General features: G+C 35.4%; 1 protein-coding gene and 1 long non-coding RNA gene across 2 annotated transcripts; one reads left to right on the top strand and one right to left on the bottom strand.

The window, feature by feature from the left end:
* Window positions 1-3,437: 3,437 nt before the first annotated feature.
* LOC143078712 (uncharacterized) lies at window positions 3,438-23,424 on the top strand. Its single transcript, XR_012979249.1, has 2 exons — window positions 3,438-3,497; window positions 19,073-23,424. It is a non-coding gene; the product is annotated as an uncharacterized LOC143078712 (long non-coding RNA).
* Window positions 6,197-14,014, bottom strand: LOC143078471 (uncharacterized). Its single transcript, XM_076253329.1, has 3 exons — window positions 13,829-14,014; window positions 12,939-13,609; window positions 6,197-6,222 (listed from the first exon to the last, which is right to left on the bottom strand). The coding sequence occupies exons 2-3, from the start codon at window positions 13,315-13,317 to the stop codon at window positions 6,197-6,199; spliced, it is 405 nt and encodes a 134-aa protein (XP_076109444.1). The 5' UTR covers window positions 13,318-13,609; window positions 13,829-14,014.
* Window positions 23,425-24,469: the final 1,045 nt, after the last annotated feature.

The raw sequence follows: 24,469 nt of genomic DNA, 5'->3' as shown, positions 1-24,469 counted from the left end.
TTGATCTGAGCATCGCTGATGAGTCTTATGTAGACGAAACGCGCGAATGGCGTATTAAATATAATCCTGATACCTTTGATAACTATATAAAATTGCAAAATCATAAGCTCAAACACATCAAACAAAAGGAAAAAAATCTCAAATACCTTAATTGGTACAGACATCTCTCTATGTAGAAAATGATTGATTGAACCTTGTAAATATAGCTTGCAAAACCTTTCACGTGTATGACAGTCATATATAATTTCATTAAATTGACAAAAATGTGTGAAAAAAAATGAAAGTTCAAATGTCCAAACTTGAGGTACAGCAGTCACCATTGTGATATAATCTTAATCACACATTTTTGTTCACACATTTTTGTCACAACTATGTCGGCAAAGAAAACTAAATGACATAAAGACACTCTGTGGACAAAGCAAATATTCAAAACTGAAAAACAATAAGACGAAAAATTACCAGTGCACTATAACACAATACTAGGATGTATAAATACCAATCAACGCCATAATGGTATTACCAATTAAAGGCAACAGTACTACCAGTGTTCAAAAGTCATAAATCTATTGAGAAAAAACACCAACATACATAGAAACGAGCTATTTGATAACAACTGCCTTATTCCTGCCATGGTACAGGAAATTTTACGAAAAATAGAACACATCAATTGGAACTATAACGCTTACTTAAAACGAAATTGGAAACTTTTTCAGAATGGGTTAGTACTATTGGGTCTCTGATTAAACGTCGAGTCAAAGAGTTGAAAAACTGCTCAAACGAGCGACTAACATCAATAATCAGTGACAAGGAAAGCGAAGCTGTAAAATGTCTATTATCTCATCACAATGAATAGGGTGGTGTTTCTGTGGACAACGCTTCATATCATATTGTGTTTGTATGTAAATCGTACTACTTCTTATGTCTTGTAAAAGAATGAGGACAAATGAGTTATCAGGTAATCCCACATAAAATAACATTTCATACGATTTGGTACATGAGAAAATGCGTGTAGCATTTAAGTAATATGACAGTTGTTATCCATTCGTTTGATGTGTTTGAGCTTTTGATTTGATTTTGCCAGTTGTTTAGGGACTTTCCGTTGAATTTTCCTCGGAGTTCGTTATTTTTGTGATTTTCCTTTTTAAGACCATGCAATATCACCTTTCGGAGATGTTAATGTTGAATAATGTAAAGATTCCCAGAAATGACATGGTCAGAGGATATAAGGCGAGAGGAACCAGTCACATTTTGGTTTTAAGTATTCTTCTAACTCGAGGTCCTGTAATGCTTGCTTATAGTAAAAGACTTTAGGTGCAATAGTTTTGATGTAACTGTAACTTGTGCAGGACACATTAGGAACAGAATCCCGTTTAAAAAAAAAATGAAATTTCAGATGTTACCTCTTTGTGATAAAGAAAGTTGGTGATGTTGAAAGCCCAGATAACTTTATTTTGAAAGCTAAACTGGAAGGAGTTTCTTTTTTACATCATGCAATGGTTCGAATCTTACTGGTTTAAGAAGACGGAAAAGGACTACATATCCCAAATTAAACTAACCAGTCTGTATATTGGAGAACATGTATAGCACCCTTTGTCAAGTGCATAATCTTCAGGAATTATGCATAATGACTAAAAATAACTAATAAATTCTCAGGGATAACCCATAATTACTGGAATGAATAGACATGAATAAAAGTAAATAATTTATGATATGAAATCATATTTTAATATTTATTGAAATTTCACTAAGATCTTTTAAAAGCACAATAAGTGAGAGGGTTAGCGCTATAAAACCAGGTTTAATCCACCATTTCTACATTTGAAAATGCCTGTACCAAGTCAGGAATATGACAGTTCTTGTCCATTCGTTTTGATGTGTTTTGTTATTTGATTTTTCCATGTGATTATGGACTTTCCGATTAGATTTTCCTCTAAGTTCAATTTTTTTGTGATTTTACTTTTTAATACAAATAATGGTAACTACAATTTAAGATAGGGTGATATCTACTATCAGGGTCCCTTCTTTCTTTATTCTTTTTCTTTTCTATATCATTTTTTCTATACTTTTATTTATTTTGCCCCCTATTCCCTATTCTGTATATTTTAGCACACTATTGCGCCCTATTCTTATTTTTCATCTATTTTGTCTATTCATTATTTTTAAGCTCTTTATTTTGCAATGTTTGAACATTATTCTCAATTCTGTAAACCCCATTCATATTATTTACTAATGGATATTTGCTCTGCTTATCCCTTTGTTGTTGCATCAAATAAAAAAAGCAAAACCTTAGCCTTTACATGATGAGTCTGATTTTACTGCACTTTGAAGAGAAATAAAGTGTTCATAAAACATCTAAAAATGCCAAAAAAGGCTTTTTGCCAATCACACACCTCAAATTGACTCCCTGTGTATTATCTAAACATAATTTAGTAGTCGGTCAATAATCTGTCAAGCATGTGTTCTGTTTGTTTCTAGACATCATTTAGTTTTTCTCATTTGAATTGTTTTACATTGTCATATCGGGGCCTTTTATAGCTGACTATGCGGTATGGGCTTTGTTCATGTTTGAAGGCCGCACGGTGACCTATAGTTGTTAATGTCTGTGTCATTTTGGTCTCTTGTGGACAGTTGTCTCATTGGCAATCATACCACATCTTCTTTTTTTATTTAATATTTGTTTGCTTTCACCAATTTCTTTAACAACAATTTACATGATATGTGCATTAGTATGTTGGTATTGGCATACTTATTTGTTTATGGGTTCACATTTAAATAGAATATCAACGGAACAACTGGTCGCTTTAATTAAATTTGATAAATTGACAGGGAATGAAACTGTCAAATTTAACCATAAAGAGGTTTTACATATGACATGGTGTTTTGTTTCTTTACTAAAAAGAGAGTATGAAAGGACTATCATAAAAAATACCGATACGACTGATAACGGCCAGGTTAACACGGAGTGGAAATGTAAAAATATCATCTTGCTTAGTTAGCTTGCAAATATTTAGAATGGTAGAAACTAATTTGGTATAGGTTTATATGCTCAACTGACAATTTGATTTCAGTTGAATGTCAAAATATACCCTTTTTATTTTTGTTATGTTTCATTCTATAAAAGGGGCACTAGATTGAAGTTCACATGAACACGGTTTTAATGAGGTAGAATTAATCATTTGCAAGTGAAGAATTCTTCATCAATGACAAAATTGAAACAAACTGGCCGTTTAAAAGCAAATGATTATTTCACTATTTCAATGTCATTAATGATTGAACCAAATAAACATATATTTAATATATTATATATCTCTTATAGCTAGTGTCTCTTTAAAAAAATCATTAAAATATATAACTTCGATTATGTAAGAGCGGCGACAAACCTCACGTGACTTTAAGTTTATGATAATACACCTAAAAGACATGCGCCCTTGATAATTTTAAACACCAGAACGTAGTATGTATTAAAGGATCACACTTCTTACACTAAAGTTTTGCTGGTGAGTATTAAGATAAAATTTAAGATAAAAGAAAAACACGACCCTTGTATTGGCGTTCATTGTGAAGAGAAAAAGGAGTATCTTACCATTATAATTCATTTCAGGGTGATTGTTACTTTTCTTCTGAATTTTCTGAAAGCGTATATACAAAATATATATCAGAAGACAGCACATAAAATGTAATTGTACGTTTAAAGTAGCATATAACCAAATCTTACAATCTGTCTATTTTTAAGATTATAACCCAATTTTGACTGCTGTACTTTTTACAATTTTGCCTATTATGTCTGTTTGTTTTGTTCACGCATCGTTGTCGATAAAATGGAATTTGACGAGACTGTCATACAAGTGAGAGGTTTAGCTAGCTATAAAACCAGGTTCATTACCATGCCTCAAACAAGATCATGATATTGACATCATAACTTTATTTCAAATAAATTATTGTTTAGATAAAGGAATTGGTTATCGTTTTGCAGGACATTAAAATAAAATAATAATTCAACATGCAACTAGTTTATCAAAACAAAAAGTTATGTAAAGTTTTTGTCACTTTTTGTATATGATGCAATTCCTATCGAATTAAGGTCAAAGATCAATGTTAAATAATTTCTTATCTTTTAAAGATAATCTTTAATACCTGTTTTTAATTAGTTGCTTTTGTTTTTGAATACGCTTAAATTCAGTAACTGCGAGTTTTCAGATCTGTACTTTGTATTTAACTCAACAATAGGTCAAAATGTCACAATGGGGAATAGCAAACAATCGGTTAAGTTATAGATTTTCTATCAAACCAGTTCATGGACTGTTGAGTCCTGAATTATATATTTTGGAATTTTATGTGTTTCACTTGATCTGTAACGAGACTAAGATATTGCTCTTCGATTGTAGAGAATATACCAATAGTCCAGTCAATCTAGCAAAAATTGAGCCCTTAGTACTTTATTTGGCCTTTTTAACTTTTTTGGATTCGAGCGTCACTGATGAGTCTTTTGTAGACGAAACGTGCGTCTGGCGTATATACTAAATTTAGTCTTGGTATCTATGATGAGTTTATTTACCTTAAAGTAATTGCAACAGAAGACTTTAAAATTTAAATCTTAAGCATTATTTCCCAAATATACACAGAAAAAAGTCCAACAAAAAATAACTTGAGGAAGAGAAAAAAAAATAACGATTTTAAAATTCCTGGATTGGAGATTTGCATTGAAATGGGAGATAACTCTATAAAAAAGGCAGAAATATCAATAAAAATTGATACAAAATTATAACTTTACCGCTTCTAGTCAGCTGAATGTATTGATTCTTGATATTTTAGCCGTCTTTCGAGTGTAACAAACAAGTCTAAATGTGTTTTCATATCTTTTATCAAGGTTTAACCTAGATTTCCTAATTCAATAGTTGACTATTTATTTAATTTTTCAACATGACAAGGTAAAGGATCTCAAAATCAAAAATGATTAAGCATATATTTTTTTTTTGTGGTTTAAAGTTTCTTTAAACAAGGTAGATCCTGAACAAATATAGTTTTAATAACCAAACGTGACTTATTCCCGATTGTGACTGTTTTGCTGAGTGTGAATTCGCATTACTATAATACGTGTTACGGTACTTGTCTATCTCAAACTCATGTATTTAGTTTAAATGTTTAATGTTATATTTGTAATTCTCATCGGATTTTGTCAAATGTGTTGACGTCTTTTCTATTATATTTATGTGTTATGGAAACAAAAATTAATCACCGCCGTCATTTATTAGATTTAATTTTGGTCAACATAATCTGTACGATAATTTAAGTTTGAAGTTGGATTCATAACAAACTGCACATATATGTATTATAGTTAATTGCTATTAATAAGTATTGCAATATGCATTGTGTTTAAATGCAATATCAGTATTCAGTTCTATTTTAATCTTTAATCAATCCTAATTCTATCTTACTTTTGAGATATAGTTTTTCATATGTGACGTAATTTTTCTGCTGTTTCAGAAATTTCATATATTCAAATTTTTAATGCCTTTTTACCATCGTATGTGACGTAATTTTTAATGCCTTTTCACCGTCGTATGTGACGTCATTTTCATAATTTACTGCGTTGAGGCCTGGACTGAGTCGGGTGTGTCTATTCTGTGTTGGTCATTCATTATGTATTCGTGTTTGTTTTATGTAATGAGTTAATACTTCAGTTTCATTATGTATATCTGTTATATTCATTTGATAAAATTTACTGTTTGCAATAGCATTAATTGTTCTAAATGATTAGGATGTTCTTATCCCAGGCATATAAACTTAGCCGTATTTGACACAACCGTTTTCAACTTTTGATCTTCAGTGCTGTACAACTTTGTACTTTTTTTCGCTTTCGATCTTTTATATCTGGGCGTCACTAGTGAGTCTTGTGTGGACGAGGCGCGTTTTTGGCGTATTAAATTTTAAACCTGATGCTTTTTGTTATTCATTAATCATGTGTTTCTTTGTCTAATATGTTTTCCTATTTATTTGTATTGTAGTCCTGTAATATTATGTTGTCATTTCTATGTTATATTTAACATTGCCATTAAAGTGCGAGGTTTGGTATGCTGAGCCTGACTCAGCTAGTATAACCATGGGACTGTATCGCAATCTCGGCAAATTATAAAGAATAACAACTTGTGTGTGAAGATTGTAGATTATAATTCCACCAGAATTGGTACAGGAGTTTTTACAGAGTGTGTATTGTTTGGTAAACTGAAAGAAATAAAAATACAATATTTTACAATATGTACGAAAGAAATATATGAATGTTCAATGCAATAATAATATCAAGTCAAAAACGAAAGTAGAATTCTCAGGTCAATTCATAGAAATAAACAATTACAGTTCGTATTTGTTGAATAAACGTGGAATTCAAGTTAACGGAATTAACGGTATATATATTTAACAGTTTATAATCGATTTGAAACGTACTTGACAGTGATTTGTCACAATATCCACAGGAGCAGATTTGTCGTGGCATCCATTTGCAATAGACAGGTGAGGAAGAGAAAGTAAACGGTAGTGAAAATACGGATAAGTCCAGATTATTTCCGGAAAATATGAATGTCTGAAATTTCAATCCAATTGACTTTATAGTAAATATAGTTGCGTATGTGATCCAGAATACTCCCCGTCTGAAATCTACCTGATATCACTATTCCAGAAAGTATAATTCCAAATGTGAATGTCACTATATTAATCCAAAATATATACATATAATTACACAGGTTTGTTCTCTATGAGAAGAATCATGTCCACGATAGGGCGTGTGTAGGTTGTGGCTTTTCCATTAACGATTACTCGCACTTCTGCTTTTCGGACATGTTCGTCTGAACTTTTAAAAGAGTTCACTATAATTCCAACGGGCCATTGGGTACGGCAAATGTTTTTGTCCTTTAGAAGAATGACGTCTCCTTCGATGAGATCACGGCGATCTTCGGTCCATTTTCGTCGTTGTTGTAGTAACGGCAGGTACTCCTTCCTCCAACGGGACCAGAAAACACTGGATAGAGCCTGTACTCGTCTCCATTCGGCAAGACAGAGATCTCGTTTGTCGAATTCCCCAAGATGGTCTGAAGTGAAAATGTAGTCGGTTTTCTGCGTCAATAACATAGCCGGAGTTAATATTAACGGATTCTCTGGATCTGTTGATACGGGTACCAGAGGTCTAGAGTTCACTATTGCTGAAACTTCTGCCATTAGTGTGTTGAGCACGTCATGTGTTAGGCTTCTTCCGGTTGCGTTAAGAAGCATAGAATCAAGAATTCTCCTAGTGATACCAATCATTCTTTCCCAGGCTCCACCCATGTGGGACGAATGCGGCGGATTGAAGATCCAAGTTGTACCAGAATTATACAGAAAGTTATTGAAGGGTCCATCTTCAACGTTGATTGAGTCAATCTTTAAATCGTCGATTGCGCCGATAAAGTTCGTTCCACGGTCAGATCGGAAAATCTTAACTTGGCCTCTTATAGCGGTGAATCTCCTGACAGCGTTTATGAAGGCTGAAGAACTCATTTCCTCGATTAATTCGATGTGAATAGCTCTTGTCACTAAGCATGTGAATAAAATTGCCCAACGCTTTGAGTTAGCGTATCCACCACGTGTTTTACGTGAAACAATTGTCCAGGGTCCAAAGGTGTCTATTCCAACGTTAGTAAACGGAGGTGAAGGTTCAAGACGGTCCTCTGGCAAATCAGACATGATTTGATACTCGGTTTTTCCTCTGAGTTTGCGGCATGTCACACATTTGTGAATAATAGATGAGATCAAGCGTTTTGCTCCTTCGATCCAAAATCCTGCGGATCGAATCGCTCCATCTGTGAAATGGCGACCTTGATGTTTTATCTTGTTGTGGTAGTGTCGAACTAATAATGTCGCTATATGATGGCGTCCAGGGACGATCAATGGTTTCTTTTCACGGAGGTTTAAGTCAGATTTGGCGATACGGCCTCCTACTCGTAATAGTCCTTGTTTGTCCAAAAACGGATTAAGGTTAGCTATCGGACTCCGCTTATGAATTTGTTCCTGACGTTTAATGCAATCTATTTCATCTCCGTAAACTTCATATTGAGCAGATATTAAGATGAAATTTTCGGCATTCGAAAGGCCTTCCAGAGAAGTCACTGGTGCTGTCTGTTTAGACCCGTGTAAACGGGAGAAACGTTCCAAAAAGGCTATCGCTCGCACAAGTGATGTCCAGTTGGAGAATCTGTTGAATCTATCAGTTCCGATACCTTTATGCTCAAGTGTGGCAAATGTTTTTGCAACATTAACAGTTGCACGTATTTCTCCATCTTCCTCTGGGTCTATTAGCTGATATATGTCCTCAGAATTCTTTTGCTCTGAGAAAAGAAGTTGTCTTGGTCCTAATAACCATTCGCTGCTATGAATTTCGTGGGCAGGTACGGACCTTGTTCCCGAGTCTGCGGGATTACGGTCAGTTGGTACATAATTCCATTGACTTGGAGAGCTAAATTTTCTTATTTTCTCTACTCGATTGGCGACATAGATAAAGAACCTTCTTGTCTCGTTACTGATGTAGCCTAGGACTACTTTACTGTCTGTGTAGAATTTTACGGTGTCTATATGTAAATCTAAATTGTCCATGATGGTCTGTGTTATCTCGACTGCTAATACTGCAGCAGATAGTTCAAGGCGTGGAATAGTATGACCACTTGTTGGTGCAACTTTAGCTTTCCCAAGAATGAAACCTATGTTTGGTTCACCACTACTGTCGGTCGTGCGTAGGTATGCAACAGCTGCTATGGCTTTTTCTGATGCATCAGAGAAGACATGTAACTCCTTTGTGGTGGTTTTGCTGAGATACGGCACGTAGGTACGTGGAATGCGCAATGTTTCGATAGCAATTAGAGTATCTCTCCAAGATTTCCACTCATCTGCTGTCTCATCAGTGAGAGGTTGGTCCCAATCGACGGTTTCTGATACTATTTTCCTTAATAGGAGTTTCCCTTGTATAATCACCGGAGCCAAAAATCCCAGAGGATCGTAGAGACTGTTTATCGTCGATAAAATTCCTCTCCGAGTGATCGGTTTGTTTTCTGATGATAATTGAAATAAGAAGTTATCAGTGTTTACGTCCCAGCTGAGACCAAGACTACGTTGTAGGGGTTTACTGTCGCATTCTAAGTCTAGATCTTTAAGATTTGAAGCCAAATCACTGGCATGAAATGCAGACATAACTTCCGCACAATTAGAGGCAAACTTGTGAAGTCGTAAGTTTCCATATTTTGCTAATGCTTGCTGTGTGTCCTTCATGAGCTTAACAGCTTCCTCTTTAGTAGGACATGATGTTAGACCGTCGTCGACATAGAAGTCTCTTGTAACAAAGCTAGTCACGTGACTGCCAAACTCTAGTTCTGATGCTTGAGCTGCTTTTCGGAGTCCAAGCGTAGCAACGGCAGGTGACGGACTATTTCCGAAAACATGAACTCTCATGCGGTATTCGACAAGGTTCTCCTGAAGGTCATTGTCTTTATGCCATAAAAATCTCAGGTAATTTCGGTGGTCTTTTCTGACAACAAAGCAGTGAAACATATGTTGAACGTCTGCAGTTACTGCGACCATTTCTTTCCTGAAACGCAGCAGTACTCCCAAGAGATCATTGGTCAAGTCTGGACCTGTAAGCAGGACGCTGTTAAGTGAAACTCCGTTACATTTGGCGGAAGAATCAAACACACCTCTTATCTGATCGGGTTTCTTCGGATGATAAACACCAAACAATGGCAAATACCAGCACTCCTCATGTTCATGCAATGGTGGAGCGAGCTCTGCATGATTATTGTCTAGGATCTTACTCATAAATGTAAGAAAGTGTTCCCGCTTAACTGGGTTTCTATTCAGACTGGTGTCCAACATATTAGCACGATGAAGAGCTTGTTGTCTGTTGCTTGGCAATGGCTGTCTTGGCACTCGGAACGGCAACGGTGCTACCCAACTTCCTTCCGAGTCTCTGACAAATTCGTTGTCCATCTGTTTCATGAACATTTTGTCCTCATATGACTGTCCAGGCTTATCATCGTCCCTTGTTTTTTCAAAGAGTGGCGATTGTAAATCTTTCGTTACAGGGTCTGTGTAGTTTTCCCGGATGTCAAACTTGCTTGTGCATGGTTGAAAGGTTGAAGGTTGTCCTGTAGGTAAAATGTTGGTTATTTTAACATTTAACTCAAGAGGAACATGCTGCTTGTTAATGCAGGTTTCTCCTATCACTACCCAACCAAGTTTCAATTGTTGTGCATATGGAGTTCTGGGTGGTCCTATGCGCTGGTCGAGGACATGGTGTGCCTCTATAAGGTCTCTGCCAATTAAGAGAAGAATTTGCCAATTTTTCTCTATAGGTGGAATGCTACCCCTAAGTTCTTTTAAATGAGGGTGATGCATTGTTACTTCAGGAGTAGGTATTTCGTCCCTATTATTTGGAATATGATCACATTCAATCAGTACAGGAAGGTCAAACTTGTCATTACAGTTGATTGATTCCATGATGAAACCTCTTCCTCTTTTCCCGGAGGTGACTACTTTGCCGGAGCATGTTGATAAAGTATAGTTCTCCGGTTTATCTTTGACGTCGAAAAGATTAAAGAATTCGGGCGATGCTAGTGACCGGTTGCTTTGGTCATCAATGATGGCGTACATGCGAATAACTTTGTCCTGGTTATCTTTGTGATAAACATTCACAGGCAGTATTTTAGCACAAGATTTCCCGCTATATGTATCTTTGCAGATCTCAGTACAGGTAGAGTTAACTGAGGTTGCCTTAGTTTCAGCCGATTCTATAGGCTCCCCGCCGTAGGCTTGCTTAGGCGGGCTAGATTGAGAACTTGCAGGTTGCTGTGGTCTAGTGATGTGAAGTGCGGTAGTGTGTTGTTTACTTCCACATTCTTTACAACTTATGCGTGCATTGCATTCCCGGCTCCTGTGTGTGGTAGAATCACAACACTTGTAACATACATTGTTTTCTTTTAAAAGACCTTTGCGCTCCTCTATTGACTTGGCTCGGAACGCTCGACATTCATTTAAGGAATGCTTTGTATTGTGCAGAATACAAAGACCTTGTTTGCTGGCTTCACCAGATTGCTGCTCAACTGCTGTTTTATGAGCACCAACTTTAGTCTTAGGGTAAGACGTAGACCTTGGCGCAGCACCTTTTGTATTTGGTGTGACTTTTGACCCAAAGATGAACCCAGGATCGTTCTTTGTTTTGCTTATTTCCCTGATGAAGGCAGAGAATTCTGTGAAAGGTGGAAAGGCAACTTCATATTTAGACTTGTATCTTGTAGCCCTCGTTGTCCACTTTTCTTGGAGTCCGTACGGTAATTTTTCAACAATTGGATTTATCCCGGACGAAGAGTCAAAGTATGCTAGCAAACATCCCAGCTTGGGATTTTCCTTGTGATATTCTATTTCTGATAGAATGTCAGACAGTTCGTAGAGACGTGCGTTGTCCTTATTCGTCAATGTAGGGAATTTGGCAAGTTTACTCATGAGAGAGGCTTCCAACATTTCTGGAGCACCATACCGCTCGTCAAGCCTCTTCCATAGTCTTTGTATACCTATTGAAGGATTATAGGCGTTCGACGCTCTTATGCTAATGGCGTGTTTAGCAGACTCTGGACCGAGCCACTTGATCAGTAAATCGATCTGTTCTGAGTCAGAGACTTGTAACTCATCAGTCACGTTCTTGAAGCTTGCTTTCCAAGTATGAAAGGATTCTGCTCGATCGTTAAAGCTTGTTAATCGGGAGAAAAGCAGGTCCTTGCGTAAGAGGAATCTAGTTATCTCTGATGTAAGGTTGATTTGTTGCTGGTGTGCAACAGGGATCTCTTCTATTACGTCTTGTTTTTTGTGCGAAGCAGGGATCTCTTCTATAACGTCTTGTTTTGAGCGTAAGACAGGGATCGCTTCTTTAACACCCTGTTTTTGGTGTTCAGTAGGGCTCTCATCTGAAAGACCTAGTTTTTGTATGCCGGTTACTAATCCCAGATCTGGGATAAAGGTAACTTCCGGTGACTTATTATCGGAAGGCAAGACGGCAGATGTCTGTGACAGCAAGTTCGATGCCACGGATGGCACGAACGCTGGTGCTTCGTGACTCGGCTCGATCTTAACAGGAATTTGTTTTTTCTTTTGAGGTCCTGTTACTTCCTTAACAACAGATGATACAGGAAGTTTATTGACGAAATCTTGCACACGCTGGAGCGGGTCTTCCTTTTCGTCAGGGAGATCGCTATACGTTTGGCTATCATCGTATTCCAGGATACGAGCTTCGGCTTTTGCGGCTGCAGCTTCTCTTTGTGCTTCAATAAGGTTAAATTTGGCTTTAAGCTCGGCCTTTTCCCGGCTTACTCGTGCGGCTTCTTGTTGCATTTGAGCCTTCCTGCGCATAGCTTCTTGTTCTAATTGCGTTTTTCTGTGAGCGGCCTCTTGTTCTAATTGCACTTTTCTGTGAGCAGCCTCCTGTTCTAGCTGAACTGTTCTCTGTGCGGCCTCATGTTTACGTTGAGCGACTTCTTGCTCCATTTCTGCCTGTTTACGACTGGCTTCCCGTTCCATTTCAGCCTTTTTGTATGCTGCTTCCTGTTCCATTTCAGCTTTTTTGCGTGCTGCTTCCTGTTCCATTTCATTTTGTCTGAACAGGGCTTGTTCTTCTAACATTGCTTCCTGTTGTAGGATAAGGGCGTGTTTTTCGACAAATGCTATCTTAGACTTTGCAGCCTCTGCCTTGGCTCGCTTTCTCCGTGCCAGGCTTGACATGTCTGACACGTTAGAGCTACCGCTGTGAGAGGTTTTCTTACCCCTTGAGGTCTTTGTTTTAGTGGATTTGGCCTTTGTTAGAGCGAGGCGATGCTCGTGTAGTTTTTCCATAACTAGCTCTACTTTGGACAGACGTAACTCCAAAGAGAGTTTACATGCATCAATTTCTTTTTGACTCTCCAATGTTCGGGTCCTTTTCAGAAAGTCTAGGTATTCATCTGTGAGCCTACGATAATTATTACAGGCTTTAACAAGTTTGTCCTGGACTGTTAGGAGTTGCTGGAGATCGTTAGGAGGCGTTGTTACTTCCAATAACTGGGATTCAATGTCTGCCCAGAGAGCCTCTAGTTCCTGACAGAACTTGTCACGTTTTTCAGTGAAAGCCCCTTGTCCTTTTTCCGTGAGGTCACGTACTCGCCTAGCCTCGGGAGTTTCATCTGACTGTGATGTATTAGACGGATTTTCTAATAGTTCAGGGACATCTCCTTCTTGGGGCTGAATCTCTTCTTGTTGTTCTACATGACTGGGATCCATGTTGACTCAACGTTGTTGGGTTGCTGTCGAGTTCACACAAGATATATAGTCCACTGTCAGTGTAAATGTATGTACGTATGTACGTTGCTACGTTGTCGTTCCTTGTCTGGATATGTAAAGACAGGTTGTCGTCAATTTACTATGCTGAGCCTGACTCAGCTAGTATAACCATGGGACTGTATCGCAATCTCGGCAAATTATAAAGAATAACAACTTGTGTGTGAAGATTGTAGATTATAATTCCACCAGAATTGGTACAGGAGTTTTTACAGAGTGTGTATTGTTTGGTAAACTGAAAGAAATAAAAATACAATATTTTACAATATGTACGAAAGAAATATATGAATGTTCAATGCAATAATAATATCAAGTCAAAAACGAAAGTAGAATTCTCAGGTCAATTCATAGAAATAAACAATTACAGTTCGTATTTGTTGAATAAACGTGGAATTCAAGTTAACGGAATTAACGGTATATATATTTAACAGTTTATAATCGATTTGAAATGTACTTGACAGTGATTTGTCACAATATCCACAGGAGCAGATTTGTCGTGGCATCCATTTGCAATAGACAGGTGAGGAAGAGAAAGTAAACGGTAGTGAAAATACGGATAAGTCCAGATTATTTCCGGAAAATATGAATGTCTGAAATTTCAATCCAATTGACTTTATAGTAAATATAGTTGCGTATGTGATCCAGAATATTTGGCATGCCACAAAACCAGGTTCAACCCACCATTTTTTCCTTTAAAAATGTCCTGTACCAAGTCAGGAATATGGCCATTGTTATATTATAGTTCGTTTCTGTGTGTGTTACAATTTAACGTTGCATCGTTTGTTTTCTCTTATTTTTTAGTGTAAATCGACATTGCGATAAGACGTGTCACGGTACTTGTCTATCCCAAATTCATGTATTTGGTTTTGATGTTATATTTGTTATTCTCGTGGGATTTTGTCTGATGCTTGGTCCGTTTCTGTGTGTGTTAGTTACATTGTAGTGTTGTGTCGTTGTTTTCCTCTTATATTTATGCGTTTCCGTCAGTTTTAGTTGGTTACCCCGATTTTGTTTTTTGTCCATGGATTTATGAGTTTGAACAGCGGTATACTACTGTTGCCTTTATTTAAATATATAAACAATACCAAATTTTCACATTCTTTTTTCAAAATGGTCACAAAGTCACAAATTTGCAATTTCTTTTATGAAAAATATGCAAAAAAAAATAAAAATACCCATAACACTTCAGTTTTGTACATTTTATGAGCGGAAGATGATATAATATAGTCAAATACGAACTTGTAACTCCATCAAAGAGGGACGAAAGATACCAGAGGGACAGTCAAACTCATAAATCGAAAATAAACTGACCACGCGCCATGGCTAAAAATGCAAAGACAAACAGACAAACAATAGTACACATGACACAACATAGAAAACTAAAGAATAAACAGCACGAACCCCACCAAAAACTAGGGGTGATTTCAGGTGCTCCGGAAGGGTAAGCAGATCCTGCTCCACATGTGGCACCCGTCGTGTTGCTCAAAGCGTTTCAAATGGTGAAGTTAAGTCCTTCGTAACTTTTAGGCATTTTTCGTCATTTTTCAGTTTCAAATAGGACGTCACTTGGCGTAGAGGTTTAAACGTATTCGGATGTGTCTACTTTTGTGTTTCAAATGTCTGGTTATGTAAATGTATTTCAGTTGTTTCCTGTAATTAGTTAATACTTCAGCTTTATCATGTACATCTTTTGAATATTCATTTTATTAAATTTACTGTTTGCAAAAGTATAAATTACTCTAAATTATAGGGATTTTCTGGTAACTTAACAGAAAACCCTTGCCGTTTTTGGCACAACCTTTTTGATCTTTTGGTCCTCGATGCTGTTCAACTTTGTACTCGTTTCGGCTTTCAAACTTTTGTATCTGTGCGTCACACATAGGTCTTGTGTGGACAAAATACACTTCTGGCGTATTAAAATTTTGAACTTGTTGCCTTTTGTTGGTTGTTGTTCGTGTGATTCTTTGTCAATTGTGTTCTCCAATTTATTTATATTGTAGTCCTGTGTTGTCATTTTGATGTTATATTTCACATGGCCATAAAAGTGCGAGGTTTGGCATGCCACAAAACCAGGTTCAACCCACCATTTTTTCCTTTAAAAATGCCCTGTACCAAGTCAGGAATATGGTCATTGTTATATTATAGTTCGTTTCTGTGTGTATTACATTATAACGTTGTGTCGTTTGTTTTCTCTTATTTTGAGTGTAAATTCACATTGCGATAAGACGTGTCACGGTACTTGTCTATCCCAAATTCATGTATTTGGTTTTGATGTTATATATATTATTCTCGTGGGATTTTGTCTATGTGTGTTACATTTTAGTGTTATGTCGTTGTTCTCCTCTTATATTTAAGGCGTTTCCCTCGGTTTTAGTTTGTTATCCCGATTTTGTTTTTTGTCCATGGATTTATGAGTTTTGAACAGCGGTATACTACTGTTGCCTTATTTAGGGAGTTGGTTTAGGTATCATCCTCAGTTTTTGGTTGGGTTCGTGTTGCGTAGTCTTTAGTTTTTTGTTGGTTGTGTATAGTGAATTATTGTTTGTCTGTTTGTCCTTTTCTTTTTTAAACATGGCGTTTTTAGTTTATTTTCAATCGTAAGCCCCTCTTTTAGATGCTTTTTGATGTGTAAAGTTTTTCATCATTTTTACATTTTTTATGTCTTTTTTCTAACTTTGGTTTAAAAGAGGGACGAAAGATACCAGAGGGACAGTCATAATTGTCGAAGTATTCATCTGGTAATCGTATAGCAAACCTGGTACTGTTATGTTATTACAACATTATCTAATTGTTTCATTACAATTGGTATCCACTAGAAATAAGGTAGATTACTAAATTTGGATACATGTGTATTTGAACGGAAAGAAGAATTATTAGTGAAAATTTATGCTGGGTTATCTAGTGAAAAATAGAAAAACAGTAGTTGCAGAAAGCAATGATTCGATATATAAAAGCATTTAACACATGATTTCAACATCACAAAGTGGAACTATTGATTTAATAACCTCCTTGTAAACAGCAAGTCTCCTCTATTAAGGAAATTATGATAGGAAGTGCAAGCTAAGGAATATCGGATCAACTTGGAGATATATTCCCCATATGCAGGTGCTGTTGAAAAAATTCTTCATATAAAATGCAAAGTTCAAAATTGGGAAGCAGCAATTCTCGCAAAATTTTGTTCTCAATGTCAATCTATGGTGCAAAATTGACTGTATCTTTTTTATCCGTTTCATGTTTGATAGGTCGCTCTTCCGTCCAACATTTTTATCTGTTATTGGTCATGCTGGGTTTGACAGCATTGTCTAGAATTTACAATACTTAACCTGCAAAACGAACTGAAGAAATGTTTTTTTTCAATTCTCCTTTTGAGTGATTTTGCGGTTTATTTTTTGATGGCATTGTCTCTCACATATTAAACGAACAGATTCGTATCCGCTTATTCCAATAAAGCCCAATCTAATACCCCTGTGCACTACCTATTTTGTATGCGAATTATTTTTGTAATTTCACTTTGTTTATTATGAACTTACTTATTTCGTTATCTATGGTACCAAGACAATAACAATCAATACCAAGGAGTAAACAAAGACTATAAAACCCAAAGGACATTTACATCAACAGTTCTAAATAATAAATATGAAACAACACGAACTCCACTAAAAACCGGGAGTGAAATCGGGTGCTCCGGAAGGGCAAGCATTTCCTGCACCGTATACGGCACCCGTCGTGTTATTTCTTTGTTCAGTTCGGTAATGATGGAAGGTCATTATGACTGAGGAAGAATATCAGATATGATTTCTGACACACTTTTGTCATAATGGCCAATCATCTCATGATGGCGACCGTAAAATTTCTTGAGTGATGACCTTAATTTGATTAATTCATAGCCCTGTCTTAGCAACTTTTGAGAAAGCAGTATTCCTCGTTTACGATTCCTTCTGAAAACATAATTAGAATTAACTATCTTCACCATGTATTGCCATTGTACACCTTCTATTTTGCTTCTTTATTTTAATAAAGTTTTAGGTTTTTCTTAATTATCATTTTTTTAATTGCTTTATATAAAAGTACTTATTTTGTATAAAAAACTCCTCATAAACCCCTATTTTGATAGAAACTTTCTGTAAAACTTATTACCAGGTAATCATAAATAATGTCTTTGTGTACTTCTTATTTTGTTTTATTGTCCGAATTTTTTTTTTATTTTTCTTTTATATTTTTTTCTAAGCTCATCAAAGAATTTGCAAGAGCAATGGGTATTACTATGCGACCTTAACAATTAGTGCTAATCTGTAATGAGAAATAATGTAAATATGTACACAAATACTGAAATCCAGGAAAAATAATGGTCATATTTCCCCTTGTGCTACAAAGCTTTTTGATGATAATAAAAAAGAAGATGTGGTATGATTTTCAATGGGACAACTCTCAGATAACCGTACGGCCTTAAACAATGATCAAACCACATACCGCATAGTCAGCTATAAAAGGTCCCGAAATGAATGGTACCGAAGTAAAGAAAATAATATCTTTTTTTTTTCTTAAACTTTATTATTGTTAACTAGTGATATATTATATGTGGAACGCATCTATCAAATCGAGCTAGAGATAAAGGATACTACAGATACAGTTAAGTCAGCCTCATATCTTGACTTACATCTAGAAATTGACAATGAGGGTCGGTTGAAAACAAAACTTTACGACAAAAGAAATGATTTCAGCTTTCCAATTGTGAACTTTCCATTTCTAAGTAGCAACATTCCAGCAGCACCTGCATACGGGGTATATATCTCCCAATTGATACGATATTCCCGTGCTTGCATTTCCTATCATGATTTTCTTGATAGAGGGTTGCTGCTCACAAGGAAGCTATTAAACCAAGAGTTCCAAATGGTGAAGTTGAAATCATCCCTTCGTAAATTTTACGGACGCCATCACGAGTTGGTTGACCGTTATCGATATCGGATATGTTCCTTACGTCGTAACTACAATCCCCTTCCCTTTCCTGAATGTGACCTACCGAATTAGACTATTTACCGGATTTGTTATCACATAAGCAACACGAACGGGTGCCGCATGTGGAGCAGGATCTGCTTACCCTTCCGGAGCACCTGAGATCACCCCTAGTTTTTTGGTGGGGTTCGTGTTGTTTATTCTTTAGTTTTCTATGTTGTGTCGTGTGTGCTGTTGTTTGTTTGTCTTTTTCATTTTTAGCCATGGCGTTGTCAGTTTGTTTTAGATTTATGAGTTTGACTGTCCCTTTGGTATCTTTCGTCCCTCTTTTATACTGAAAGTATACACATGAACACAACATTTGAAATAAAAGGTTGGTTAATTGATTGTCATTTATACTCTAATCAATAACAAAAGAGTGAAAATATTGAGTGATCGGTTTGTCAATATGAGTTTTGTTAACTGCAAAATCACTCCAATCTTGAAACAAATGTTCTTTCGGTAATTAAATCTTACTTTTTCATACCTATTAGATATTTCTTCATACAAAAAGGAAATATAGATAAAATTGGGCGTTTATTTGTATTTTGGTCACCCGCAGATGTTTTCAAAAATATCTTTTGTGCCTAAAATATTTACATTTTCACATTTAAGTAAGCAGGGTTGTTGACGATTTATCCAAAGGTTGTTAATATTAGCTATATGATCATAATGTTAATAATCAGATATTTATTTTTCTTTTTAGCGCTAACGTGGATGGCTTCGTCATTAGAAAGATGCAGTCTTTGTAAGCCAAAGATAGCAGTCATCAGATGTCGTGATTGCGAAGAGTTTTTCTGTTTAGATTGTAAAATAAGTCATTCGAAGTTTAAACCCACAAGGGAGCATCAAGTAGTTGATGTAAACAATTATAAAAAATTGCCTGACTTTGTAAAATCTATCACAAACAATTGTAATAATCATAACGAAAAATATTCATCTTACTGCGAAACACACAACGAACTTCTTTGCAGTGGGTGTGTACTCAATCACGAACCATCTTCATGTACAGTTTTGAAATTGAATGAGGTAACGCAAGATGAACATTTGTCTATTATAAATCTTGAAGAAGATCTTACTTACTTACACGATAACCTCAACAAAGTTATCAGTCGCATCAGAGAAAACAAGTCCACTGTGGTGAACAAGGAAAACGCTGATAGAAAAGAAATATTATACTTGCGCAGGTCAATAGATTCTCATCTAAACCGAATTGAACAAGAGTTGAAAGATAAAATATCTTCAAATCAGAAAACAATGATGAAGACATTGTCCTCACAAGAAAATTATTTTAAATCAAAAAGAGAATCTGTCGAAAAAATGCGCAAAGAAATCGAATACATTAAACAGTATGCAGGTAAATTCCAGACATTTGTTGGAATTCAGAAAATGAAGGCAAATGTTGATGGGCAAATAAAAGATCAATTGGAAAATGTTCGCACTGAAGAAGTAAATACTGAGTTTTGTTTATCACAAGAGCTAGTTTCTTTGGTTGACCGCGTTAAATCGTTTGGAAGTTCGTCGATTGAAACAGTTGAAGTTAGGGCTCATATAGTTTCAAATCCAATGCAAGCCCAAGTAGCCGCCTTGGAGTCCGTAGAGAGAAAGTCATTGCTGCCGGAAGTTTATTTAAAACACGAAATAGAATTTCCTAATCAACTCGATAAAAACCCTATTGAAATAAGAGGGTGTGAAATACTTGCGAGTGGAGAACTTGTTTTCATTGACGCGGCAAATAAAAGATTAATGAAGTTTTTGGCAAATGGCCATTACCAAAAGGACGTGGCTAATTTTAATGGCACACCGTTTGATGTTACGTATACTGAAAATGACCAGGTTGCTGTCACAATTAGAGATACTAAAGAAGTTGTTTTCAATAACATCAACACAGGAAAAGAGATAAATAAGGTTAATCTAGGTCATCAGTGCCTCGGAATCGATGCTTGCCATGAAACAAAGACCCTGGCTGTTTTCACACTTCATAAGATTACAGCCAACGAAATTATCCTTTTAACATATAATGGCGACAAAAAGCCTAAGTTTGTCAAGCGCATCCCTGTTTCTAATTTTGCTTCCATGAAACATTTATCATTACATTGCAAAGAAATAAAGGCTTCCGATGCCAATTCGAATAAAGTTGCGTGTATAGATGTCAATGGACAAACTTTATGGCATTTTAAAATGCAGGATGTTTTATCACATCCAAAAGGTATTAGTGCAAATATAAATGGAGACATTTTCATAGCAGGAAAAACATCCAATAATGTCATTTTTATGACTGCGGATGGCAAAAGGCATAAAACAATTATTGATAAAGATGTGTTAAAAGAGCCTTATGCGTTGAATTTTAGCTCTCAAAGAAGCGAACTTCTGATCTGTAATCTGAAAGGACCATGTTTTCTTTATAACATTAAGAAGTTTGAAATATAGACCCTTAAAGACCAGTATAGGAACAACATTTTATAACTAGTTGTCCAGCATACAAAAATGATAGGAAGATATTTTTCAAGGAGATAAACTGTATTTGTCCTAGTTTTATACATCTGTGACCAGCCAAGACATATCCAGGCTTATGGAGGTAGAACGTCACTGTGAGAAAAACGCCGTTAACTATATGTGACTTGCCACTTCCAGGCTTAGGAGGGTACATTGTCTAAAATTTTCTTTTTGTATATTTATCTAGAATATTCCGAAACAAAACTCTCTGTCATGTTATTATGACATATTTGTTGTAATAGCAATGAAACGAGTCATTTCGAATACCGGTATGAAAATGAAACTGTTCTATGACGACTTTTATTTATTGAAGGTACTAATTTATAAAATACAAAATTATTGTATTTATTGGCTCTTAGTAATGTTCAATAGCGTATTTGAATAAAACTTCAAAGACTTAAATTTCCTACAATACAATCAATTCTTAGCTCTATTTTAGAACATGTAATTTAAACTTGTTGAACTGAAGTTAGATTAAATTTGGCAAAGTAAGCTTTAAGAATTCCTTTTTTTTTTAAATTCGTCTTTTAATTTAGATTTATCATGCATGTCTCTAAACATAGTATGCGACGCGTAACAGTTTATAAGTATGTGTTCTCATATACTCTTTTGATACGGTGCATTTATTATGGATATATATCAGACTTCATTTATGAAAAAAATTTATAAAGCCGAGAATTTTGTTTTGTAGCTCTTTTTTAGAACATGTAATTTAAACTTGTTGAAATGAAGTTAGTTTAAGATTTGTCAAAGTAAGCTTTAAAAATTCCTTTTTTTTTAATTTAGATTTATTATGCATGTCTCTCTACTTAGTATGCGACGCGTTACATTTTATAAGTAGGTGTTCTCTTATATGCATTTTATACGGTGCATTTGTTAGGGATATATTTCAGATTTCATTTATGAAAGGAAATCTATAGAGCAGAAACAATATTTTTTGTAACAATTTAAAATGTAGATTTTCACTTCAAACGATAAAGTAAAACATCTTCAAAACTTATATATGATGTATAGTTCGGCCTCCGCAAAAAAAAGAAGACAAGGAAAGTGTTTATCTCTTCTTCACAAATACGTATTTCATTGAATCTCGATATTTATCATGTTTATAATTTTAGCTAACAATGACGTTCTACCTCCATAAGCCTGCAAATGTCATGGCGGGTCACATCTTTCAAATGAGGCAAAATTTGTTTGGTTATTTACTTATGAAAATTTGTCTGTACGTAAATATTTAGGGAGCTATATTATTACATAAAATTGAGAATGGAAATGAGGAGTGTGTCAAAGAGACAACAACCCGACCATTGAGCAGACAACAGCAGAAGGTCACCAACAGGTCTTCAATGCAACGAGAAATTCTCGCACCCGGAGGCGTCCTTCAGCCGGCCCCTAAACAAATATATACTGGTTCAGTGATCATGAACACCATACTAAACCCCAGATTGTACACAAGAATCTAAAAGTTAAAATAATACAAGACTAACAAAGGCCAGAGCTCCTGACTTGGGACAGGCGCAAAAATGCGGCGGGGTTAAACATGTTTGTGAGATCTCAACCCTCCCCCTATACCTCTAGCCAATGTGGAAAAGTAAACGCATAACAATACGCACATTAAAATTCAGTTCAGGAGAAGTCCGAGTCTGATGTCAGAAGATGTAACCTAAGAAAATAAACAAAATGACAATAATATATGAATAACATCAAACTACTAGCAGTTAACTGACATGCCAGCTCCGGACTTGATTGAAAAATTATGTCTTCATCATATGAATATCAGGCACAATCCTCCCCGTGAGGGGTTTAGTATCATACCATCATAACATATATGAGAAGAACATAACCCGTGTCATGCCAACATGGTTTATTAATAATAAATGTGTTTAGTTCCGATGCAAAGACCCTATAAGTGAATCAATATTAACGCCAAAATATGCAATCTTTAATGACCTGACAATAGTATCGTAACTATATCCCTTCTTAATAAGTCTATTTAAAGGTTTTGTTAGCTTCTGAGGTGAATACTGACATTTTTGTGCCTTATAAAGAATATTTTCATAAAATATTGGATGTGAAATACCTGAACGTATAAGAAGTCTGCATGTTGAGCTATATTTACGAATTATGTCCTTATACCGAATCGGATGATAAAATTTAGTAAATATTTTGACTAGTTTGTGATATCAAAAACCCTGGTGTAATAATTTTTCAGTAATACATAAATTTCTCTCGTTAAAATCTAAAACATTGTTACATACACGAGCGAATCGTACAAGTTGAGATATATAAACACATGTCTAGATGTTAGACGAAATGTTAATTAATTTGTGTAATAACAATGATAATTGTAATGATTTTATGGTTCTGATCCTGCCTGGCATTAAATGTATAATATATGATTTTTATAGCATGAAGATAATAGCATCTATCTGAACTTTTTTTAATGTTTCATTTTAGTTTTTAAAAATGTTTTTCTGTTACAAATTATGATGTATTGTTTTATGTGGACATGTTATGCTGCCCATCAAGGGCCATTGATTGGAATAATAAGTATTCTCTATTCTATTTTATATTCTCTATTCGTTTTTTTACTCTTAAAACAGATACAGACATTAATATACATTCATATTCAACATTTTCACAATAGACGGAGCGTGTTTAATAAGAGAAAAACATATGTACCAAATAGTTTCCACTATCCAATAAGAGAAGCTACAACAAGATGACAATTTCATTTTATAACAAGACACTATATTGCTATTATAATCCATACTGATATTTTGTTATACAGAAACAAGTAAAATCACAAAAATACTAAGCTCTGAGAAAATTTTTAAATGGAAAGTCGCTAATCAAAAGGTAAAATCAAAAACTCAAACACATCAAACGAATGGATAACAACTGTCATATTCCTGACTTGGAATAGACATTTTCTTGTGTAGAAAATGGCGAATTAAGCCTTGTTTTATAGCTAGCTAAACCTCTCACTTGTATGAAAGTCGCATCAACTTCCTTTATACTGACAACGATGTGTGAATAAATCAAACAGACACAATAGGTCAAAATGTCAAAAATAGAGGACAGCAGTCAATATTGTGATATAATCTTAATCACTACAAAAACAAAAAATATGTAACAAAGAATTAGCATTACCGGAGACTCGGGGTAATATAAAGATTGGCATATCAAAGACTTATTTTATGTAGAAAACTCAATAATGATTACTAGATGCATTTTTTTCATGTTGGTATAGTTGTACGGTTGCTGTTTCATTGGTGTGCATCCCTTGTTTCCTTTTTCATATACTGGTGGCTGTCTCAGTTGCTATGGACGGTTAATATGTTCCTACCCCACTGGTGTTACATGTTTCCTAGTCGCATGTAATGTCCATTAATGTGTACTATCCTATAATGATATCACCAACGAGGGTTTTAAAAATTGGTCTGAAATACAAGGCAGGAAGTATGGCAAGCCGTTCTCGTCAAAACTATGTTTAAACCCTTTTTTCGAAAGAAAAAAATACACACTGAGATTTAAAATCCTAAAATAACACACTGAGAAATCGAAATTACACACTGAGATTTAAGAAAATAAAAAACACACACTGAGA

Source organism: Mytilus galloprovincialis, chromosome 6 (genome assembly GCF_965363235.1).
Source record: "Mytilus galloprovincialis chromosome 6, xbMytGall1.hap1.1, whole genome shotgun sequence".
Classification (NCBI taxonomy): domain Eukaryota; kingdom Metazoa; phylum Mollusca; class Bivalvia; order Mytilida; family Mytilidae; genus Mytilus; species Mytilus galloprovincialis.
This window is presented reverse-complemented; position numbering and strand designations above follow the sequence as displayed.

What these genes read in the sequence shown, in the direction of transcription:
- LOC143078471 (XM_076253329.1), bottom strand. Translation starts at nt 13,317, where the DNA reads ATGGATCCCAGTCATGTAGAACAACAAGAAGAGATTCAGCCCCAAGAA. An exon ending in TCAAAAAGAAATTGATGCAT is followed by an intron (nt 6,223 to 12,938) that starts GTAAACTCTCTT and finishes TATTTCTTTCAG; the next exon opens with TTTACCAAACAATACACACT.